Source organism: Pongo pygmaeus, chromosome 6, assembly GCF_028885625.2.
Source record: "Pongo pygmaeus isolate AG05252 chromosome 6, NHGRI_mPonPyg2-v2.0_pri, whole genome shotgun sequence".
In the NCBI taxonomy this organism is placed as follows: Eukaryota; Metazoa; Chordata; class Mammalia; order Primates; family Hominidae; genus Pongo; species Pongo pygmaeus.
The window spans coordinates 69,934,871-69,955,681 of NC_072379.2; the positions used below are offsets into that span (position 1 = coordinate 69,934,871).

Here is a 20,811-nt window from a genome sequence, read left to right on the forward strand (position 1 = left end):
ACCATATTGGCAGCCTCAGAAAATTCACCAAATTCATCAAATAATTTACCATTTATACTAATTAGTTGGTTGAATTGCTTGGACTAAGAGAACCTTTCATTCGGCAAGCCAATATAAACTGGGAATAATAGAAAACTAGTTTAACTGTAACTAAGAGACACGTATAAAGTTACATCATAAGTATTCACTGAATTGAAACGCATTTTCCCCCACTATACAGAGTCTAAAAGACCATAAATAATGAACAAGTGTGATCTTTCCCTAAAATCACAGGTTAGAAAAAAAAAAATGGAATGCAGTGAATATAGCAAAGCTTAGTCTTGAAATGATGACGAGGACTTAAAGAAATCAGGAAGAAAGTAAATGTGACAAGTTTCTTATCTGTTTGCTTTCTAGGCTGACCTACTGCTGAGGACTATGAGAAAAAAGTTATTACAGAATGAGTCATATGGAAAACACTTGCAAACAGAAGAATACTGAGAACACAGTACGTGTTATTCTCTCATTGGTACTTAACATTAAGGATAAAACATAAAAAGCAGGGTAAAGCATCCCAAAATAATTTGTGAAAGCAATAAGTGATTCTGCTTCTTTAAGTAACAATATGGCAGGTTTTTTTTGAAAACCCAAGGTTACCCAAACTCTGACCTTTGAAACCAATTCTTTTATTTGGAGAAACAATACAATAAAACCAATTGGTATAAAAGACAAGCACAAGCCCACTCACTAGAGGCAAATTTGGAAATCATAGATCACAGAAAAAGTAGTTAGGCCTTCCTAGAAATATATTCAATTACATGCACACAAAATGTGAGGTCTTGGAAAGTTACTTATTACTATTTGAAAGATGAGAAAAATATAAGCATAATAGTATTTTCTTTCGAGCCTATTTAATAATAAAGTGTGTATTCTGTTGCGGATTTAAAATATTACAATTTGGGGGGTTTTGCCTGTTAGAAAAAACTTCATAAACTGAAGTATTATATTATATGATGTAGTATACCACGTGTTATATTTACCAAGTTAATATTGATATGTAATACACTTATTATTTCCATAATATGTTGGTTTTTATTTACTAATGCTCTTTATGAAACAACTGCCTTTTCAGTATACTGATGACTAGATAATGAGATAGAAAACTCTAGGTCTAGTCATGACCACAAGATAACTGTTTACATTGGATAATAACTATATAATAGTTTTCAAAGGAATAAGGTTTTAAAAAAAAGAATCAGAAGAAACTTCGTGGAACTTAGTCAACGTAAAGCTGTCTTACAAGGTAGAATTAGGCCTTTTTTTTAAGTCACTTCCATGCTTAAGGAAGAATGACATCTTCTGACAGCATCTCTGTTTATTCAGTGCTCCACCCGAAGGAGCATATTTGTCATCTAAAAATATTGACTCTAGGGTCAGACTCGAACTGCTAAGGACACGTCGTCTAAATCTGTACAAAATCTGCCTTTCATATATGGCAAAAGTAGTTACTGAACCCAATTTGTTTTTTAATGCACTCTGTTTGTAGCCTATTCAACCTCATTAGAAGCACATCATTTCGATGGAAAATTCTAAGTATTGACTGAGATTATTCACTGCAAACTCTAAAAGAAAGATCTTAATGTCTGCTTTATAAATACCCATCTTCTAAAAGATCAGAGTTCGTGGGGAAATCACTTAATAACTTTGGGTGTTATTACATTTTAAGTTAGTTTTTATTCCTCCTTCTCTACAAAGCACACCTCCACCATGATCTAAAAGGATTTCAGGCTGTGGGACTTTATTCAGAGCAAACAAGGGATTTGAATGGCTGTGAGACTAGGATTCCTTCCAGCTTAGTACAGGGTATAAAATTTCTGCTCACCAGGAAGAAATATTAGATTATGCTGTAAAACAAGTGTGGAGAGTTACATGCCAAATCTCAAGCTGTGGGCTCCTTGAGAATGGCTAAGCATAGAAACTTGAACACAAGAGCAAAAGTTTTTAACCTGCAGGGTTTTACCTGCACGCTAAGCATAGAAACTTGAACACAAGAGCAAATGTTTGAGGGTTTATAAATCCCTCAAAGAGATCCTAGGATTGGATTCAGTATACAAGTGAACCCTCTGAAGTAACTGTAAAATTATGCATATGCATATATATGTTATCTTACCTGCAGATAAATTCAATAGATTTCATCATCCAGATCATGTAACTTATTGTCCAAATCATGGTACTTTTGAGAATGAAAGAAGACGTTCTCAATTATTATACCCAGCAACAGGCTTAAACTGAGGCTCTCCTGGGCAAACTGAGAAGTATAATCATCTCATTCATGACCCCAAAAGATAATACACCACTGCACCAGAGCACTTAGCTTTTCATTATTTCAACCCAAGAACGCTTCATGAATTTTCATTTAAAGCCACTGATTTTTATACAGTCAGTGTATTCTCCTAGTGTCTAGTTACAAGTCTCACTGCGTTTGGCACTGGTTGTTGCCTTGAGATTTGTAGTTCCTACTGGACTTGGATACAGGGCTATGACACCGTCCTGCCTGTCCTCACACTTTATACTTTATGTGCTCTGCAAGTATTTCTTTTCCTCACTCCTAAATGGACAATTATCACCAAAGTTGTATGCTGGTCCTTTTGCTCTATACTTTCCCGCAAGAAACACATCTAATTGTATGACATTAAGTTTAACGTATCAGTGACTGGTTCTCAGCCTTTGACCCATATCATGGTCCCAAACTTTAGACCCAGGAACCTTCATCCACCCAAGCAGTAAATCTGCTCCTCCATCACTAGTCTCAGGAAAGAATACAAAGAAGAGTAAAGCCGGTAAGCTTACTCAAACCTAACCCTCAGTACTCTATAGTATTAAGACTTTCATGTTATGTTTAAGTTTTGAAAATATTGCAATAAACTTTATGTGTTTGTCATTTCAGTGTTTGTAAGATGTAAAAGAAGCTTATATTTTAACAATGCAAATATGAGTCTTGTGCTTAGAATTTGGATTTTAATTTTAAAAGTACAAAATAATTATTTGTGAAGCAAGATTAAAATAACTAATAGAACTTGATTATTCAGTAATTTTTATTTATAATATTTATAAGAGTTGCTAAAATGCTTAGAAAGGTTTTGCTAATTATGTTTGCAAATCTGCTCTGTTGGGCATTTAGAAAATTTAAGAGAATTAGATATATAAGTACAGTTTAAACTATTTTTAACAATTTCATTACTGAATATCAATTAAAACTCCAGAAACTATAAACCATTATTTCTGTGCACAAAAGCCCAATCCAGAAATTAAAATAAATTCAAATGGTAACCAAGTTTTCCTCTGTCAAAACACGAATTTTTATGCTATCTATTTCTCTAAGCTAGAGTTTAGGGAGAATTTATTCAGCTACTTGGTCAGCAGTTAGATATGTTTTTGACAAGTCTTCTTTGAGGCAAACCCTTTGAGTACAAGAAGTCGTTTGCACATCCCTCTGCATAAGGCTCATAATAATTCAGTAATGTGGAATTATATGCATCTACAGGCTTATCTCATTATTTCCTGACATCAGAAGGCAGCCTGATGGACTGAAAGAAATACTGGATTAATTATCACCAACTATGGAAAATTTTAGATCTTCTCTCTGTTCATCAGCTTCGTGGCTTTGGGTTAATTACGTCCACTCACCTGAGCCTTTTTACTTTTTTAAAAGAAAATAATGAAGTCTGGTGAGATTGTTATAATGACAAATTAATTTTTCCAATGAATATGTGTTAAAAGTTTAAGCCTTGTGATAGGTTATAATCAAAGGGTAATCCAACAAAGATTCTGCTGTCATAGACTGAGACCTAAATGATCATAATACAGAGAAGTAATACATTCTGTATTAATAACTAATATTTTTGAGTGCTTACTATGTGCTATGTACCATTCTAAGCACTTTATATCTATTATCTTACGTAATCTTCCACAGATCCTATATAGTAAAAAAGTGGGGATAGGAAGACCTACAAGTGAGATGACTAAAGCACAGAGAAGTTAAGTAAGTTGCCTGGATTAGTAAAGTATGTAATAGTCAGGAAACTTGATTCAAACTCGAACCTATCTGAATCTACAGCTTGCCCTCTTAACCCTCACATTCTTCCTCTTGAGGGTAAAGTCTAAACTCAGAATGGCATTAAAGGCCCAGGCAAATAGCCCCCAAACACCTCTCCAACCCTATTGTCTATGAGCTACCCAGATGGCTCTCACTTCAGCTAGGCTTGTCCCTAAATACCCCACAAATATATTTTGCAAATTCTATATCATTGTCTCTATTTGGAAATCTTGCTTTCTGCCGTCAAGTTGAGCACTCTAGTAGGTAGCAATCTCTACTCTCTCTGAAAAATAATCACACCTGATGTCTATCCCACTTACTTGTTTCTTGTTGCATGCCATTATCATGTGAATGGCTAATTTTTAGTGTTGTTCCATCTTAATTCTTCAATCACATCGTAAGTAACCTTAGAGTAGAAACAGTGTTATAAACTGCTACATGTTTTTGCCATAGCATGGCCCATCACTCCGAATTGCAATTATCTATGTATGTGTCTGGCTAACTCAATAACTGACCATCATTTTTTCATTTTTATATTTTTAATGCCTGGCACAATATTTGCTGCATAAACAGAGTTGATGAATACTTGGTGAAGAAAATATATGAATGAGTAAATGAAACACAAGAGTTAGCTACTCATGCATACTAGATTACACAATAATTGCCAGTTATAAGTCTCCTGTTTTAACTCAAAAATAAGATATAATCCACTTTAAAATATGCTCGAATATGGATGCAGCTGGAGGTCATTATCCTAATCAAATTAATGCAGAAATGGAAAACCAAATACCACATGTTCTCACTTAGTAGTAGCTAAACATTAGGTACACATGGGCACAAAGATGGGAACCGTAGACACTGGGGACCCCAAAAGGGTAGAGGGAAAGAAGGGAGAAAGGACTGAAAAACTACCCATTGGGTGCTATGCTCACTACCTGGGTGATGGGATCAATCGTACCCCAAACCTTAGCATCACGCAATATACCCATGTAACAAACCTGCACATGTACCCTCTAAATTTAAAAGTTGAATTTTAAAAAATAAAATAAAATATGCTTGAATAAATGCCTCTAAAATTATAATGACATAAACATTTAAAACACAAAGGTATAATATCCACTTAATTACAACCATTGTTAGGGTCCCTGGTACCAAGCTTAGTTTTACTTACTATTAGACCGGTATATCAAATTATCAAAATCCTACTTCAGGAAGTCCTACTCAGGTATTATCCAAAATATCTACCTGATAACAACATATTTTTACAGATCAGGCAAACCTGAAGGACTGATCACATGGCATCACTGTTAAAAGTGATGAAGTTTAATAGCATAAAACAAAAACCCCTCCTTTGCTTGTCTCAAAGCATACTATATGTACCATCTACAGGACCCTAGTTACCTCACACCAAGACAGATATGCCAAAGATTCCACAGCCACAATAGCATGTATAGGATATGTTCTAATAATTACCTCCTCCTTGCCATCCCTCAGCCACTATGACAAACTGTGGGTTTTTCCTGACATGAGATTAGGCACATGAGTATAGAATAATTATATCACTATAATTAACTATAACAAATCAGAGACTTTTTTTTAAGTTCCGAAGTACGTGTGTAGGATGTGCAGGTTTGTTACATCAGTAAACGTGTGCCATGGTGGTTTGCTGCACAGATCAACCCAACACCTAGGTTTTAAGCCAGCATGCATTAGCTATTTTTATCAAATGTTATGGGCTGAATTGTGTCCCCCCCCAAAAAAAATTCATATGTTGAAGTCTTAATCCCCAGTACTTCAGAATAGGGTCTTTAAAGAGGTAATTAAGTTAAAGTAGGTCATTAGGCAGGACCCAAATACAATATGACTGATATCCTTATAAGAAAAGGAAAAAAACGACACAGACAGGTACAGAGGGAAAAACCATGTGGCAATACAGGGAAAAGTCATTTAATATTCAAAACGGTCCCATATGTTAATATTATCCCCATATTATAGATAGAGAAACTGAAGTTTTGGGGATGTTAAATGAGATCTCAGGTCATCCTAAGAGCACGCACCAGGATGCAGGATTCAGATGGGAATGTCGTGACTCCAAATCCCATCCACTTGTTACTTTCAGCGGATAAGGGACTGAAGGACTTTGGTCCCAACTCTGCCCTAAACTAGTTGTGAGACCTTCAAAAAGTTATGAATTTTTTGCTATCTTCATTTATTCATCTGTAAAATGAAAGACTGGAATTGTATATTCCAAGGGTCTATACAAGGGCCTGCTAGTTTTAAGAATTTTGCTCAAATCATCATTTTCAAACTCCTGAAGAAATTATTTCTGTAAATTCATTTAGAATTAAAAGGAAATTCAGTATTTGGAGAATCACGATTTTGCCCACAGAATTCAAGGATTTATTGGAAAAATATACATACTTGCAAATGTTTTTGAAATATTATGCCCTTAACTCATTTTAAAAAGTCATTTATATAGGGCTTGCATCCCATTCGTTAACTTTCTGTTGTTAAAATTTTCTTCATTCTGAGCTTTTAAAGACTGCACACAACTTCATGAACAAAATACAGGATTAAAATTTTCTGACAGAAAATTTAAATTCCAGTTTTAAAATCTTCAGGGAGTAATTAAATAATCTTGAGTGGAAAAAAAAAACTTAGTTGCAGACCTTAGTTTTTAGGTCTGAGAAAATGGAGTAAATTGCTTCCTGCTTGCGTGGCAGGAAAGTTTGCCTTTAAATAAGAGATTATCTGTGAAATACCTTTGAACTCTGTGGAGGGAAGTTGCTGCATACATTCAATGGCAAGGCAGTTATTACAAGCTCACGATATTAGGCTGTTGTTGTTTTTTTTTTGCCGACACTTCCTCAATTTTGAAAAATTATATGGGTTACTTGATTTGTATTTTTTTCATACCTGTAGAAGTTAGGATGCATTTTTTTAACAGGAGCAGGGAAGTATTGTAGAAAATAATTTTTATCATAATGGAGTATGGCAGGATATATGACTGTGAGGATCAGAATTGTGAATCATCTCTTGTGTGTTTTCAAGTAAATAAAGGCAATCTGCCCACGGGGCAGAAAAAAAATCTACAAACTACAAACTCCGTCCAATCATGTAAAGACAAATCAGCCTTCAGGCAAATCAAATGTCTTCATTCAAAGTCTACCTGGATTTGGCACTCTGCCCATCGTTTCAAAACCTCTTAACAATACACTTCACAAATAGTTAAAAACATGCATACTGAAAAGCATACTTTTGCAATGTTATTTTTAAAAACAAGGAACTCTTTAACCCAGGGAAGATAATCACTTGGGGAAAGGAAGGTTCGTTTCTGAGTTAGCAACAAGTAAATGCAGCACTAGTGGGTGGGATTGAGGTGTGCCCTGGTGCATAAATAGAGACTCAGCTGTGCTGGCACACTCAGAAGCTTGGACCGCATCCTAGCCGCCGACTCACACAAGGCAGGTGGGTAAGGAAATCCAGGTAAGGCTCCTGACAGCAGCTTTAGAAGGGTACTTGCTGGAGCAAATTCTGGCCTCTGATTGCTATATAAAGTTGTAGGCAATCAAGCAACAAAGAACTGCAAGTTTCCAAGGGCAATGAAGTAGGATTCGGAAGGGAAATCATGGAATTTCCAGCAAAGGCTTACTGGGGCCTTTCTTTGGCTAGAGCTGGCACAGTGTGATGTTCCCGAGTTAGTTCAGAGAAATGCTTTCTCCTTTGGGAAACAAAATTTCCAAGAGTAGGTGAATCCTAGGACTTTTCAAGCCTGGGACAGGGTCCAGGGATTTTCGTCTCAGTCACCATCTAAAGCTTTCTTTCCCACGGGCTAAAGCAAAGCCCCATACATAGGCTTCTCCACTATGACACCTCAGCTCAGATTGCCCACTTGGAATATATTATTGCAAATCAGAAAACAGTTTTCTTTCTCTTTTTGGTGCAAAGACATTCTTGTTGCCTCTGCAATCTTTAAATTCATGGGATAGGCTGTTAGAGGAGAGAGCTGGTTGCTTTCCTGAAGCATTTACAAACAGGGACACTAAAATGTCTTGCAAGTTCATTCTTTGCTAAAGACAAGAAGACAGGGATACGGTGACGAGTAAAAAGTGCTGACTTCACACAGTGTGTGTGTGTGTACCTATGTGTGTGTGTGTGTCTGTGTGTCTCCAAATTATCAATATGTTCCATGGAATTGTGTTGTGAGGTGGTTTATGCAGGAAATTTGCAGGGCAGAATCTATTCATATTACGAAAACTCAGTGGAGTGAATCTCAGAAAGTCACCGCAGAGCAGGATGTTTGTACAGCAGGAGTTATATTAGCCTTCCTTGAGTCATCCTGCCGTAAAACACAAGCAATATATCAATAGTTCCAACCTGTGATCTTTGGAGATATTGCAAGGTCCTAATAGCTACTTATAAAACAAGAACTGTAAATGGACTAAGTAAATAAAAATGCTTTACCATCAATTTACTGTTTTTTAGAATATACATAGATGCTGTTATAAATAAAAGACAAAATCAAATGTTTGTTGATAGATTCAAAGGAATTATTTGCCATATGTTTCTGAACCAACCAGTATTCCAAAAGTATAATTATTCTCATGTAAAAGTTCTTGATTTTTTTTAACATTAAAAAGAAGTCTTTATACAAAGAGGGCTGAGAATTGTTGACTTACAGTGTACACTAAGGTTGTTTTTGCAAAACTCCAGAAGACAAAAGTTATTGGTATTTCCACATCTTTATAGGTATAGAAAATGAAAAAAGTATATCCCTGATTTTTGCTTACATCTCTTCTGAGTAAGACATTTTGTGCTTACATTCTATGAATTAGTTAATAATTGGTCAGTTAAATACAAAACATCATTTTGATCTGGTAACTTAGCAACACTTTAAAAAAAATCAGCTAATGCTTAGCAAAGGTTTCCACTCAAGATATTAGATTATGAAAAACTTCCTGCTTAACAATAGTAATTCCTTGCAGAGTTTATTTGACTTCATTCAAAACCATTCACCAATACTAGAGTTAGGTGCTGTGGTTTCATATTTCCTTTTTAGCACTTTTAGTGTTTGGTTTTATCAGAATCCCAAATCTCCAGCCTTCCGTGTTATGGCCCTGTGGACAACCTTAGTGACTTGCTAGAGCAACTCACTTTGCTCCTCCCTCCCTCCTCACTCACAAAACTTATCTTGCCATTTACTTTCCTGTTCATAGGCTTTAGCTTTTCCTGGGAATCAACTGTGGAATGCCAGAAAGAAAAAGTAATTTAACTAAGATATTGGCTAGGCATGGTGGCTCACTCCTGTAATCCCAGCACTTTGGGAGGCCAAGGCAGGAGGATCACTTGAGGTCAGGAGTTTGAGACCAGCATGGGCAGCATGACAAAACTCCATCTCTACTAAAAAATACAAAAATATAGCCAAGTATGCTGGCACATGCCTGTAGCCCCAGCTCCTTGGGAGGCTGAAGAGGGAGGATCACTTTAACCCAGGAGGTGGAGGTTGCAGTGAGCCAAGATTGTGCCACTGTACTCCAGTCTGGGCAACACAATGAGACCTTGTCTCCAAAAAAAGTAAATGTAAATTTCCTTAGCTACTAGAGTATGTACATCTATTTTCTTAAAATATATCTCTATCTATTTCTATACAGATATATCGATATAGATAACTCTATATCTATAGAGATCTATATCTTTTTGTCTGTATCTATGTGGATCAATAGACAGCTATCCATACTATATACAAACAGTCCCAACTTACAGAAGTTTGACCTAATTTTTTCACTTTATGATGGTGCAAAAGCAATACACATTCAGTAGAAACTGTATTTCAAGTATCCATATAACCATTCTGGTTTTTACTTCCAATACAGTATTCATAAAAATTACTTGAGATATTCAACACTTTACTATAAAATGGGCTTTGTGTTGGATAGCTTTTCCCAACTGTAGGCTAATGTGAGTGTTCTGAGCACATTTAAGGTAGGTTCAGCTGTGGTGTTCAGTAGGTTAGGTGTATTACGGTAGTTCCCCCATTATCTGTGGGGGTTATGGTCCATGACCCTCAGTGGATGCCTGAAACCGCAGATTAGTACCAAACACTACATATGCTATGTTTTTTCCTATGCATACATATCTATGATAAAGTTGAAATTATAAATTAAGCACAATAAGAGATTAACAAGAGCTAATAATAAAACAGAACAATTACAACAGTATCTTATAATAAAAGTTAGGTGAATTTGGTCTCTCTCTCAAAATATCTTATTGCACTGTGCTCACCTATTTTGGACGCAGTTGACCGTGGATAGCTGAAACCGCAGAAAGTAAAACCCTGGGAAAGGAGAGACTACTCTGGATGCATTTTGACTTACAATATTTTCAGTTTACAATGGGTTTATTGGAACATTATTCAATTGTAAGTCAAAGACCACCTGTATTCTTAGGAAAACCCCATGGAACAGAGTTGTTTACGCCAATCTCCTATGTCCAGTCTCAGCAGAGCCTTAGTTTCTGGTATATTCCACCGTTGTGGGGCAACCTGCAGACCCTGAAGACTGCTAGTTCAATTTTGTTTACTGATTTTGGTTGGTTTTCCATACTAGAGTTGCCATGGAGAAAATTTCAGTGTCAGCATTCTTGCTCCTTGTGGCCCTCTCCTACACTCTGGCCAGAGATACCACAGTCAAACCTGCAGCCAAAAAGGACACAAAGGACTCTCGACCCAAACTGCCCCAGACCCTCTCCAGAGGTAGGAGTCAGCTTCTTGTTGGCTTCCAACTGCTACTTAATTGGAAAAGATTTCCTCTCTCTTGGTGCTTAAACCTGGTTCTAACCTGGCGCCAGGTTATTTTTGGTTGTGTTCCTTCTAGATTTATCATTGTTTATAATTATTTCTACTTTCTCCAAGGGTTTTTCTTCTTTAGTATCACGTCTATTAACCCAGTCTTTACCATTGCTTTTCAACAGCTTTGGGTCTGAATTTATACAAGCTTCAAATATAATGATTCATTTCATTCTAGGTTGGGGTGACCAACTCATCTGGACTCAGACATATGAAGAAGCTCTATATAAATCCAAGACAAGGTAAAGATCAGGATTACTCAGAGCTCCCTCAAAGCTCTCAAGAGCACCACCTAGTGACATGTAGATATATGTGAAATCTTACTCATTAAAATTTGTCTAATCTCTCTGTCTTTTAAAGCAACAAACCCTTGATGATTATTCATCACTTGGATGAGTGCCCACACAGTCAAGGTAATTTATTCTTCTAAATATGATTTCCTTTATAGGCTTTTAGCCTTAGGGCCAGGGTTCAGATCACTCATGTTTGTATCTTTAGAACCAGAGTTGCATTAAAAAAAGAATATTTTATATAGTAAAAACATATTTAAAAGTGACTTCAAATATCTCCACATTTTGTGATAACCATTGGTACATATGTTGAAAAACTAGTTTTAGGATTCATCTTCAACTTCTTGATTTCTCTTACAGTCCACGTTCAATACACCAGCAAATACTGGCTTTATCTTCAAAATATATCCTTAAACCAGCACCAGCTTCACAGGCATGAAGCCTGTGCCATCTCACAGGGCCCCAAGCTTAGAAGGTTTCCACACTTGGTTTAAACTTGGCTGTCATTGTCTTAAAAGTCTTAGTAATTCTTCAACAAGGGGCTCTACCCTTTCATTTTGCACTGGGCCCAAATCCAACCACTTCCTATTGCCTCCATGCTACTGCCCTGGTCCAAGCCCAGATCAGATCTTGTCTAGACTACCGTTAACAGTCACCTAACTGGCCACCCTACAGCCAGTCCACACAGAAGCCAGAGTGAGGCTGGTAGACATAAATCAGATCCCATCACTCATGTGCTCAAGTGGCTTCTTATCACATAATTAAATCCAAATTCCTGATCACAAACTATGAGGCCGACATGATCAGGCCAATAGCTATCTCTCCCTTCCTACCACTCTCCTCTTGCTTTCTTCACTCTCTCCAGCCTGGCCTTCATGCTGTTCCTCCCACATCTGAGCTCATTCCCACCTCACAGCTATTGCTTTTGCAGTTCCCCCTGCCCACAGCGGCCTACCTCAAAATGGACCACTCCTTCACTTCAACGTTAGCTCCTCAGGAAGCTCTGCCCTGACCAGTCACAGTTTTTAAACCATTTGCTTTGCTTTATTTTTCTTCAAAGCACATATCTCTACCTGAAATTATCATCTATTTACTTCTTTGTTTATGGTTTGTCTCCCACACAAGTATTTGAGCTCTATGAAAAAAAACACATGCTTTTTTTTTCACTGCACTATCCCTAGTGCATAACACAGTGCTTAACACATGGCAGCCATTCAATAAATATGAACTGGAGAAAACATGAATTGATGAATGAATGCATGAATGAGTGAATAGAAAGCAGAGGTAGTCAATGCCATAGATATTACTTCACTAATCATTTGCTAAAAGGCCAAAGTAGAATACTGTATTTAAAATGCAATTCAATAAATAAATAAAATGCAATTTAACTTAAAATAGAACAAAGCTTTTAACCAATGCTAAGATGGATGCTTAATGATTTTTCTTTATATTATAGCTTTAAAGAAAGTGTTTGCTGAAAATAAAGAAATCCAGAAATTGGCAGAGCAGTTTGTCCTCCTCAATCTGGTTGTAAGTTTCCTTTTCATCATTAACTAACATTTCTCTATGGCTCATTACTTGAAATGGATGATTCATTTTTCCTATACATCTTAGTTATATTGCATTAACTGGGATTGCTTCCAAATATCCCATCTCATAAATTAGAGGGAAAGAAGATATTTCATTTTATTAATAATCCATTTGGCGTGTCTGTTTTTATTTAGTAATTAATCATCTTAGTTTGTCTGAAAAATTCTCTCCCGTAGTCAGAATTTTTTCTGTTGCTGGAAGGTTTTTGTTACTTGCTGTACCCATCCCTCTACAGTCCCGGCTTCTCTACACCCATTCTTAATCCTGGTCATCTCTCAGGAAGAGACAGCTCTGTGGCTTTCCAACTCTAATCATGCCTCTTGTGTTTAGCTTCATGCATTCCCACCTTACTTCGCCATCACCACCCCTCATGGTGCTCAAGCTTTCTGTCTCGGCAAGTTCTTTTTACTGTATACAAATGTTTCATTTTCCTTCTAAAAGCAAGCCAACAAAAAAATGACTCTACATAATCATATGTCCTTTTGAGCCCCCTGCCCTTCCTCTTCACAGGTTGTCTTCCTTAAAGACCACTTCGCACCAGTAGTTCTTCCTTGCCTTTCTTCCATGGGCTCTTCCTCTTCCTCTTCCTCCTCCTTAATGTGAGTGACGTGATGAATCTCTGCTTGACCCTTTTCTCTTTCCGTATTTTGTATTCAGTGAACAACTTCATCCACAACTGCCTTTAATCAATTCCAACACACTAATAATTCCTACATCTTACCTAAACATGAAACAACTTCCAACTTGTCTATCCAACCATATTCCAGATATCTCACACATTAATCATCTTGGTTTGCGCTTTTCCAATAGCTCTTCTTTCTCTATTCCCTATTTTATTGAAAGTGGTACTGTGCTAGATTGGACTCTCCTACTCACCTACAGCATTCAATAAGCCCTGTGCTTCTAAATTCCAAGTATTCCTGCTATTAGTCACTTCTCTATAAACTCAGGACCACTATTTTAGTAAGCCTCTTTCACTTTCCCTAGCTTACTGTAATACTGCTAAATGGCTCCCGGTCTACAAGATAAACTCTGTCTAATCCCACATGGCTGTCAGAGTAGTTGCTTTACAGACCAAACTGGGGTCACAGTGCCTCTTCTAACATCCCTCCAGTGGTTCTTAATTATTTCTGAACAAAGGAAAACACTATGGCATGGTGTGCAAAGTCATTCCTAAGCTGGCCCCTGAAGCAGCTCTAGCACCTTCTCTCACCACTGCCCTCGTGCATCCCCCCAACTCAGTCCTTCCCCAGCACTTGGCCATAGAAGAAAATGCTCCGCCTGTCCTTTCCATACTCTTGCCCCTGCACGAAGTGTCTTTCTTTTCCACGTAACTGACTCCTGTTCATTTTGAAAGATTCCTCCTTATCCACTTTAGAAAGTCCTAGTCGGAGTGGAATCTGCATTCTGGGCTAAATGTCTTGCTCAAGGCAATCACCAAACCTGCACATCCTACACTGTAACATTTCACCCACTGAATCCTCAATATTCATTTTCCTACCTGTATCTCTCAATAGAGTGTGCATTCATTAAAGATAAGCACTGTGCCTTGCTAAATACAGTTCTAAATAAAAATTGATAAAAGGATAAATGAATACTCAAGAAAATCCCATATTTGTCTGTAATTTCTCTAGAAATAACATCTGCTTTTTTCCTTAATAGCCTCTTATTTCATCCAAGATGTCTTCCCCAAACACAGTAACTCCTTCCAAATTTTCCCTTAATTTTTTGCTCTTTATCACATCCATTCAGCACTTTATCTCATGTTCTGCTCTATCTTATTTATTATTTCATGCTTGTAACTTGTCTCCTCATCTACACAATAAACTGTTTGTGGAAGGGAGGTGCCTTATGATATCTTGAGATGCCTGGCCAGAAATGGACAGATTCTTGTATTAACAAGTTTGAAAACGACTGAAAAGTAAAAGTAAACTAAAAGATGCTTTTCTTTTTATCTTAGTATGAAACAACTGACAAACACCTTTCTCCTGATGGCCAGTATGTCCCCAGGATTATGTTTGTTGGTAAGTGGAAGTGACAATGAGATAACTCAGAAACACATACTAGTGCTGCCATCTTCCTTCTCTCCTCCCCACTGTCCCTTGCCACTTTGCCATGGCCCATGCCATCACTAAGCTCTAGCAAGGAGTATGACATTCCTTTAAGTTCCGCAACATATTTTCTTTAGAAAATGTGAGCTTTTACCTATTTCCACACAACACTTTTTCTCACGTGCTAATTGTAACTTTTCATCTTCTGCTTTACTTCTGAGAACAAAGCACCCTATTCACTATTTAAACATATTGATAAATTTCCTGAATACAAGAGGCCTGCAAATATTTATTTTTTAATCTAGCAAACTTTCACTTTGTGTATTAGATTTTTCTGACATTTTTTATCATTATTTTTAAGAAAGTTAGGAATAAGACTGGGTGGCTCACACCTGTAATCTTAGCACTTTGGGAGGCCAAGGCCGGCAGATCACTTGAGGTCAGGAGTTCGAAACCAGCCTGGCCAACATGGTGAAACCCCATCTCTACTAAAAAACACAAAAAAATTAGCCAGGCGTGGTTGCAGGAGCCTGTAATCCCAGCTACCTGGGAGGCTGAGGCACAAGAATTGCTTGAACCCTAGAGGCGGAGGTTGCAGTGAGCAGAGATGGCACCACTGCACTCCAGCCTGGGCGACAGGGCGAGATTCTGTCTCAAAAAAAAAAAAAAAAAAGGAACATGAGGTGGGAAAAAGACATGAAAGGAGCCACATGCTCCTTCCTGCCACTGGTACTTTTCCTGTGCTTTTCCCACTTCCTTCCCTGTCCCCCAGTTTCACATCATTAACTCCCCAATCATCATTCATTGACCCAGTCAAATCCCTATGTGCTCTTGTGGCACCATGTCTCTCTTTTTAGTAATACTTTCCTCAGGTATAATTTTGCATTTTGGGGGTGGTTATGTAATAAATATTTCCCACATTGGACTATAAGCCCCTATGGCAGGGACTGTACCTATTTCAGGTCACCATGATATTCCCAACATGACCCTGCAGTAGGCTCTCCATCAATTATGTGTTGAATTATTGAATGAATGTACTGAGTTTCGCTTTGTTCAAAGTCATACTGATTTAAGGACAATCCATAATGAAATCCATCACTTACAAGAATTCATGCTAATCATATGATTCACCTGTGTAATTCATTAAAGTTTACATTGAATGTACAAAGCAGGGAAAAGAAAAACAAGAGGTAGAAAAAAAGGAGGAAGGCTGAACTAAAGCACTAATTTTATAGGTTTAGTTTTGTCAGAATTTAGTACATTTGGAATCCTAACATTGAAAGGGAATTTATAGATTGTCTGGTCATACCTTGTACAGGAATTCTTTTTACAGCATCCCCGAGGAAGGGCATTTTAACCCACATTCAATCCCTTCAGTCCTAAGAACCAGCTCCAAGGCAGCTTGCTCTTCTAGCTCCGTAGCAGCCACCCTGACTACATGTTTGAATCACCTGGAGGATTTTAAAGATCAAGTTGCCCAGGCCACACCTCAAACCAATTAAATCAGAATCTCTGGGGGTGGGACGCAGGCATACAGCTCTCCAGATGATTCCAATGTGCAGCCAGGTAAGCTGCTAGTTGGGTATTTAAAAGGCCCTTCTTAGGTTAATTTCTTACAAAGATTAGACCGTGTCTTTGTATCCTCTGCACCAAACAGAAGTATAGTTGGTCTTAAATCTGGTGAATAAATGTACATCTGCTTCTTGTAATTTATGTGTCTGGCCTTAGTCCAACATTCTGAAATGACAGATTGCCCACTCCAGTACCAGCGACAGACTTTGCAAACATGCAGATGGTTCTCACATGGCCTCCTTGTCTCGTTTTCAGAGCACGTGTCCTAGGTTCTTTCGACTACGTCTCTCAAGGCAAGGTTTCCAGATCTCTCTGTATCCTCACGCTTCCCTTTTGGATGCACCTTAATTTTAAAATACCCCTTTTTCTCATTAATTAGATCACTTCAAGTTAAATATAAAACATGGCAAGATGGATTTAAATTTAGAGGGATATAAGTATACATAAAAGAAGACCAATCTCTACTTTTAAAAGTGCAGTTAATTAACAATAAAGTAAAATATAGTGAAGGTACTATATGCTTATTTGAACTTTGCTGTTGTTAAGGACTTGCATTCCTCTATTAATTTAAAAAAAAAACAACTCGTTTTGAAAACTAGCATTGGATGTGGGTTTCCAGTGATCTAGAAACATGTAAACTACAACATAATCATTTCAAGAATTTAAAATAATTTTGCAGTAGAGAATGTTAATGTTTTCACCAAAAAACTAAACACCATGTCACCCCTAAATATATATTATTCTGTTTTCAGGTTGCTGTAGATAGGACAGAAGGGTTCATAACCTTTTCCACAAATAGCACTGCACAGCTGTTGATGTTTCCAGCCCTGCATTTGCTACTAACTGCCAGGGGCTGGGTAGTAGAGCGGATGGATCAGAGCTCTCATGAGTGCAGACACACTCCATTCCTTCACGGGACATGAATACATGAACTTCAGCTCCCCGGGGCAATAAATACAGGTTATTTGAAAACAAACCATTCCATTCCCTTTTGCCTCGTTTATCTTTGCAGACCCATCTCTGACAGTTAGAGCCGATATCACTGGAAGATATTCAAATCGTCTCTATGCTTACGAACCTACAGATACAGCTCTGTGTAAGTGTTACCTTCAATTTGGATGTTGCCCAAGAGTTGAACACCTCTATTGCTGTAGTGATGGGACTAGAGGCTGCAAGGTGAGGTGAGAGAGAGCTAGGCTTAGGGACGCCTCAGACTCAGTTTGACCCTAACCAGCCTTGCATCCTCAGGCAAATCACACTCTTTCCATCTCAGGTTTGTTTGTTTTTAATCTCAATTGAAGATGAATTATTTAGATTAGGTATCTTTTTCTCTAGGAGGATTATATGACCACATTACCTGATTTTCAGGCTTTCTGTTAGGTACACTAGCACACACTCCTTCTATCAAAGAACTGAGTGTAATAATTGTAATAATCTGCATGTCTTAATTTTTTAAATAACAAAAGTGAAAGAATGTGCAGTCCAGCTTAAAATTAAATGCAGGTTCAATTTAAAGATCAGTTTGAAGATGATCCAAATGATTGCCAAGAAAATCACCTTCCCTATGGTTGCCATCAATGGAAGAGAGAGAGAGACACTGACTTAAGGCAGATGAGGTACCTCAATGCAAGGCTGTAGCTAGCTGTGACATCTGATTAGTCCTCTGGGAAGAAAAGTGGGTTTTATCCTAGGAACCAACTCTGATCAATTAGTAGTGGCTGCCTAGAACTGCACTGTCCAATATGTTAACCATTTGCCATATGTTGCTACTTAAGTTAAAGTTAGAAATTCATTCCTTCAGTCACACTAGCCACATCTCAAGTGCTCAATGCCGAGACACTGAACATTTCCATCATGACAGAAATTTCTATTGGCCAGTGCTGACTTAGAACGTCATGTTGGGAAGAGAAGTGAGGCCGTGTCTAGGAAGCAGGAGAGATGATCATGGTCCATTAGCAATGTTTCCAGTGTGTGCTGGACCAGGGGAAGCACATTCCAAGTAGTGTCAGCCATTCTTGAGATAATACCATACATTTTAATAATACTAAGCTCTTAAAAGGCAGGTGTTCTACACAAGTAATATCACAATCCCTTGTAGAACAGGCACTTAATAAAGATTTGTAGGAAGAGTGAATAAGTGGCTGTTCAATGCCTATCGAGTGGACATCTTATTTTTAGTAGATCACATACCTCATTTTGATGAATTGCTGTTGAAGAAACAGTGACCCAGAGTTTGGGCTCTGGAACAGTAGCTGCATTACTTGTTAGCTGTGTGACCTTGAGCAAGCTACTCAGCCTCTCTCTGCCTGTTTCATTATGTATATATAAAGTTCTAATTGTGTTTGTATGAGGATTAAAGAATTCATGTGCATAAAGCACTTGGTTTGCTATTATTTATATTTCCCCTACTTCTAAACCAACTTACAGTAGCCGCACACACCTACTAATAGACATTTCTTTTAAACATTATTTAAATTTTCTTCTAAATGAGCCAAAATTATCTTCTGCTGCTACAGCTTATAAAAGGATTCTTTTGGAAGTGAGGGTTGGAGATGAAGGATCTGGGAAGGAATGAATACACTAGAAAACTAGATTGTCACAAAAGCCATTTCATATAATTGTTTTAAATTACAGTAAGATTACCAACTATTCACCTTATGATTAAAAAGCATCCTATCAGGCTGGGCACAGTGGCTCACGCCTATAATCCCAACACTTTGGGAGGCCGAGGTGTGTGGATCACTTGAGCTCAGGAGTTCAAGACCAGCCTGGCCAACATACCAAAACCTCATCTCTCCCAAAAATACAAAAATTAGCTGGGCATGGTGGAGCACATCTCTAATCCCAGCTACTCAGGAGGCTAAGGCTGAAGAATCACTTGAACCCAGGAGGCAGAGGTTGCACTGAGCAGAGATTGAGCCACTGCATGCCAGCCTGAGTGGGAGTGAGACATTGTCTCAAAAAAAAAAGCATCCCATTAAATAATGAATCGAGCATCCAAGTTTGGGGTTTATTATATCGATATAACGTATGATGGTGTCTTGACTCTCCTGCTTTTATCCCCCATTAGTGCTTGACAACATGAAGAAAGCTCTCAAGTTGCTGAAGACCGAATTGTAAAGAAAAAAAATCTCCAAGCCCTTCTGTCTACGTCAGGCCTTGAGACTTGAAACGAGAAGAAGTGTGAGAAGACTGGCTAGTGTGGAAGCATAGTGAACACACTGATTAGGTTATGGTTTAATGTTACAACAACTATTTTTTAAGAAAAACAAGTTTTAGAAATTTGGTTTCAAGTGTACATGTGTGAAAACAATATTGTATACTACTATATTGAGCCATGATTTTCTAAAAAAAAATAAATCCTTTTAGGGGTGTTCTGTTTTCTCCAACTTGGTCTTTCACAGTGGTTCGCGTACCAAATAGGATTAAACACACACAAAATGCTCAAGGAAGGGACAAGACAAAACCAAAACTAGTTCAAATGATGAAGACCAAAGACCAAGTTATCATCTCACCACACCACAGGTTCTCACTAGATGACCATAAGTAGACATAAGCTTAATCAACAGAAGTATCAAGCCATGTGCTTTAGCATAAAATAATATTTAGAAAAACATCCCAAGAAAATCACGTTACTACCTAGAGTCAACTCTGGCCAGGAACTCTAATGTAGACACTTTCATTTAGTAATTAAATTTTAGTCAGATTTTGCCCAACCTAATGCTCTCAGGGAAAGCCTCTGGCAGGTAGCTTTCTCCTTCAGAAGTCTAATTTAGTACAAAGGTCATCCAAAGAACATCTGCACCCCTGAACACACCCTAAAGAAATCCTGGGAATTGGCCTTGTAATCAATTTGTCTGTCAAGATCCTAAAGTACTGGAGTGAAATGAATTCAGCCAACGTGTGACTAATTGGAAGAAGAGCAAAGGGTGGTGACGTGTTGATGAGGCAGATGGAGATCAGAGGTTACTAGGGTTTAGGAAACGTGAAAGGCTGTGGCATCAGGGTAGGGGAGCATTCTGCCTAACAGAAATTAGAATTATGTGTTAATTTCTTCACTCTATACTTAATCTCACATTCATTAATATATGGAATTCCTCTATTGCCCAGCCCCTACTGATTTCTTTGGCCCCTGGACTATGGTGCTGTATATAATGCTTTGCAGTATCTGTTGCTTGTCTTGATTAACTTTTTTGGATAAAACCTTTTTTGAACAGATCTTTTGGCATTATTAATTTTTCCAGGGATATATTTTCAATCTTTTCTCTCTCTCATAGTGACTACTATCATTAGTAGGTGTTGAGCATATACTGCTGATTTAATGACATACAAATCTTCAGCAAAAATATCACAGGTTAATCAGCTCCCTTCTCACAAGTAGATAACTTA

General features: G+C 37.7%; 1 protein-coding gene across 4 annotated transcripts in view; it reads left to right on the forward strand.

Moving 5' to 3' along the window:
- The window catches only part of AGR2 (anterior gradient 2, protein disulphide isomerase family member), a 43,584-nt gene extending 22,822 nt beyond the window's left edge, over nt 1-20,762 (forward strand). For 2 of the 4 annotated variants that reach the window (XM_063667146.1, XM_063667147.1), the window contains exons 2-9: nt 397-487; nt 10,681-10,826; nt 11,098-11,161; nt 11,280-11,332; nt 12,666-12,739; nt 14,760-14,823; nt 17,435-17,518; nt 19,493-19,726. In XM_063667146.1, coding sequence (XP_063523216.1) covers nt 10,688-10,826; nt 11,098-11,161; nt 11,280-11,332; nt 12,666-12,739; nt 14,760-14,823; nt 17,435-17,518; nt 19,493-19,542 — 528 coding nt within the window. In that variant the 5' untranslated portion in view covers nt 397-487; nt 10,681-10,687 and the 3' untranslated portion in view covers nt 19,543-19,726. Of the gene's footprint in view, nt 1-396; nt 488-7,496; nt 7,562-10,680; nt 10,827-11,097; nt 11,162-11,279; nt 11,333-12,665; nt 12,740-14,759; nt 14,824-17,434; nt 17,519-19,492 lie in introns of those variants that run through there. The other 2 variants (XM_054495794.2, XM_054495793.2) reach the window with 2 other exon arrangements.
- The last annotated feature ends 49 nt before the right edge of the window (nt 20,763-20,811 follow it).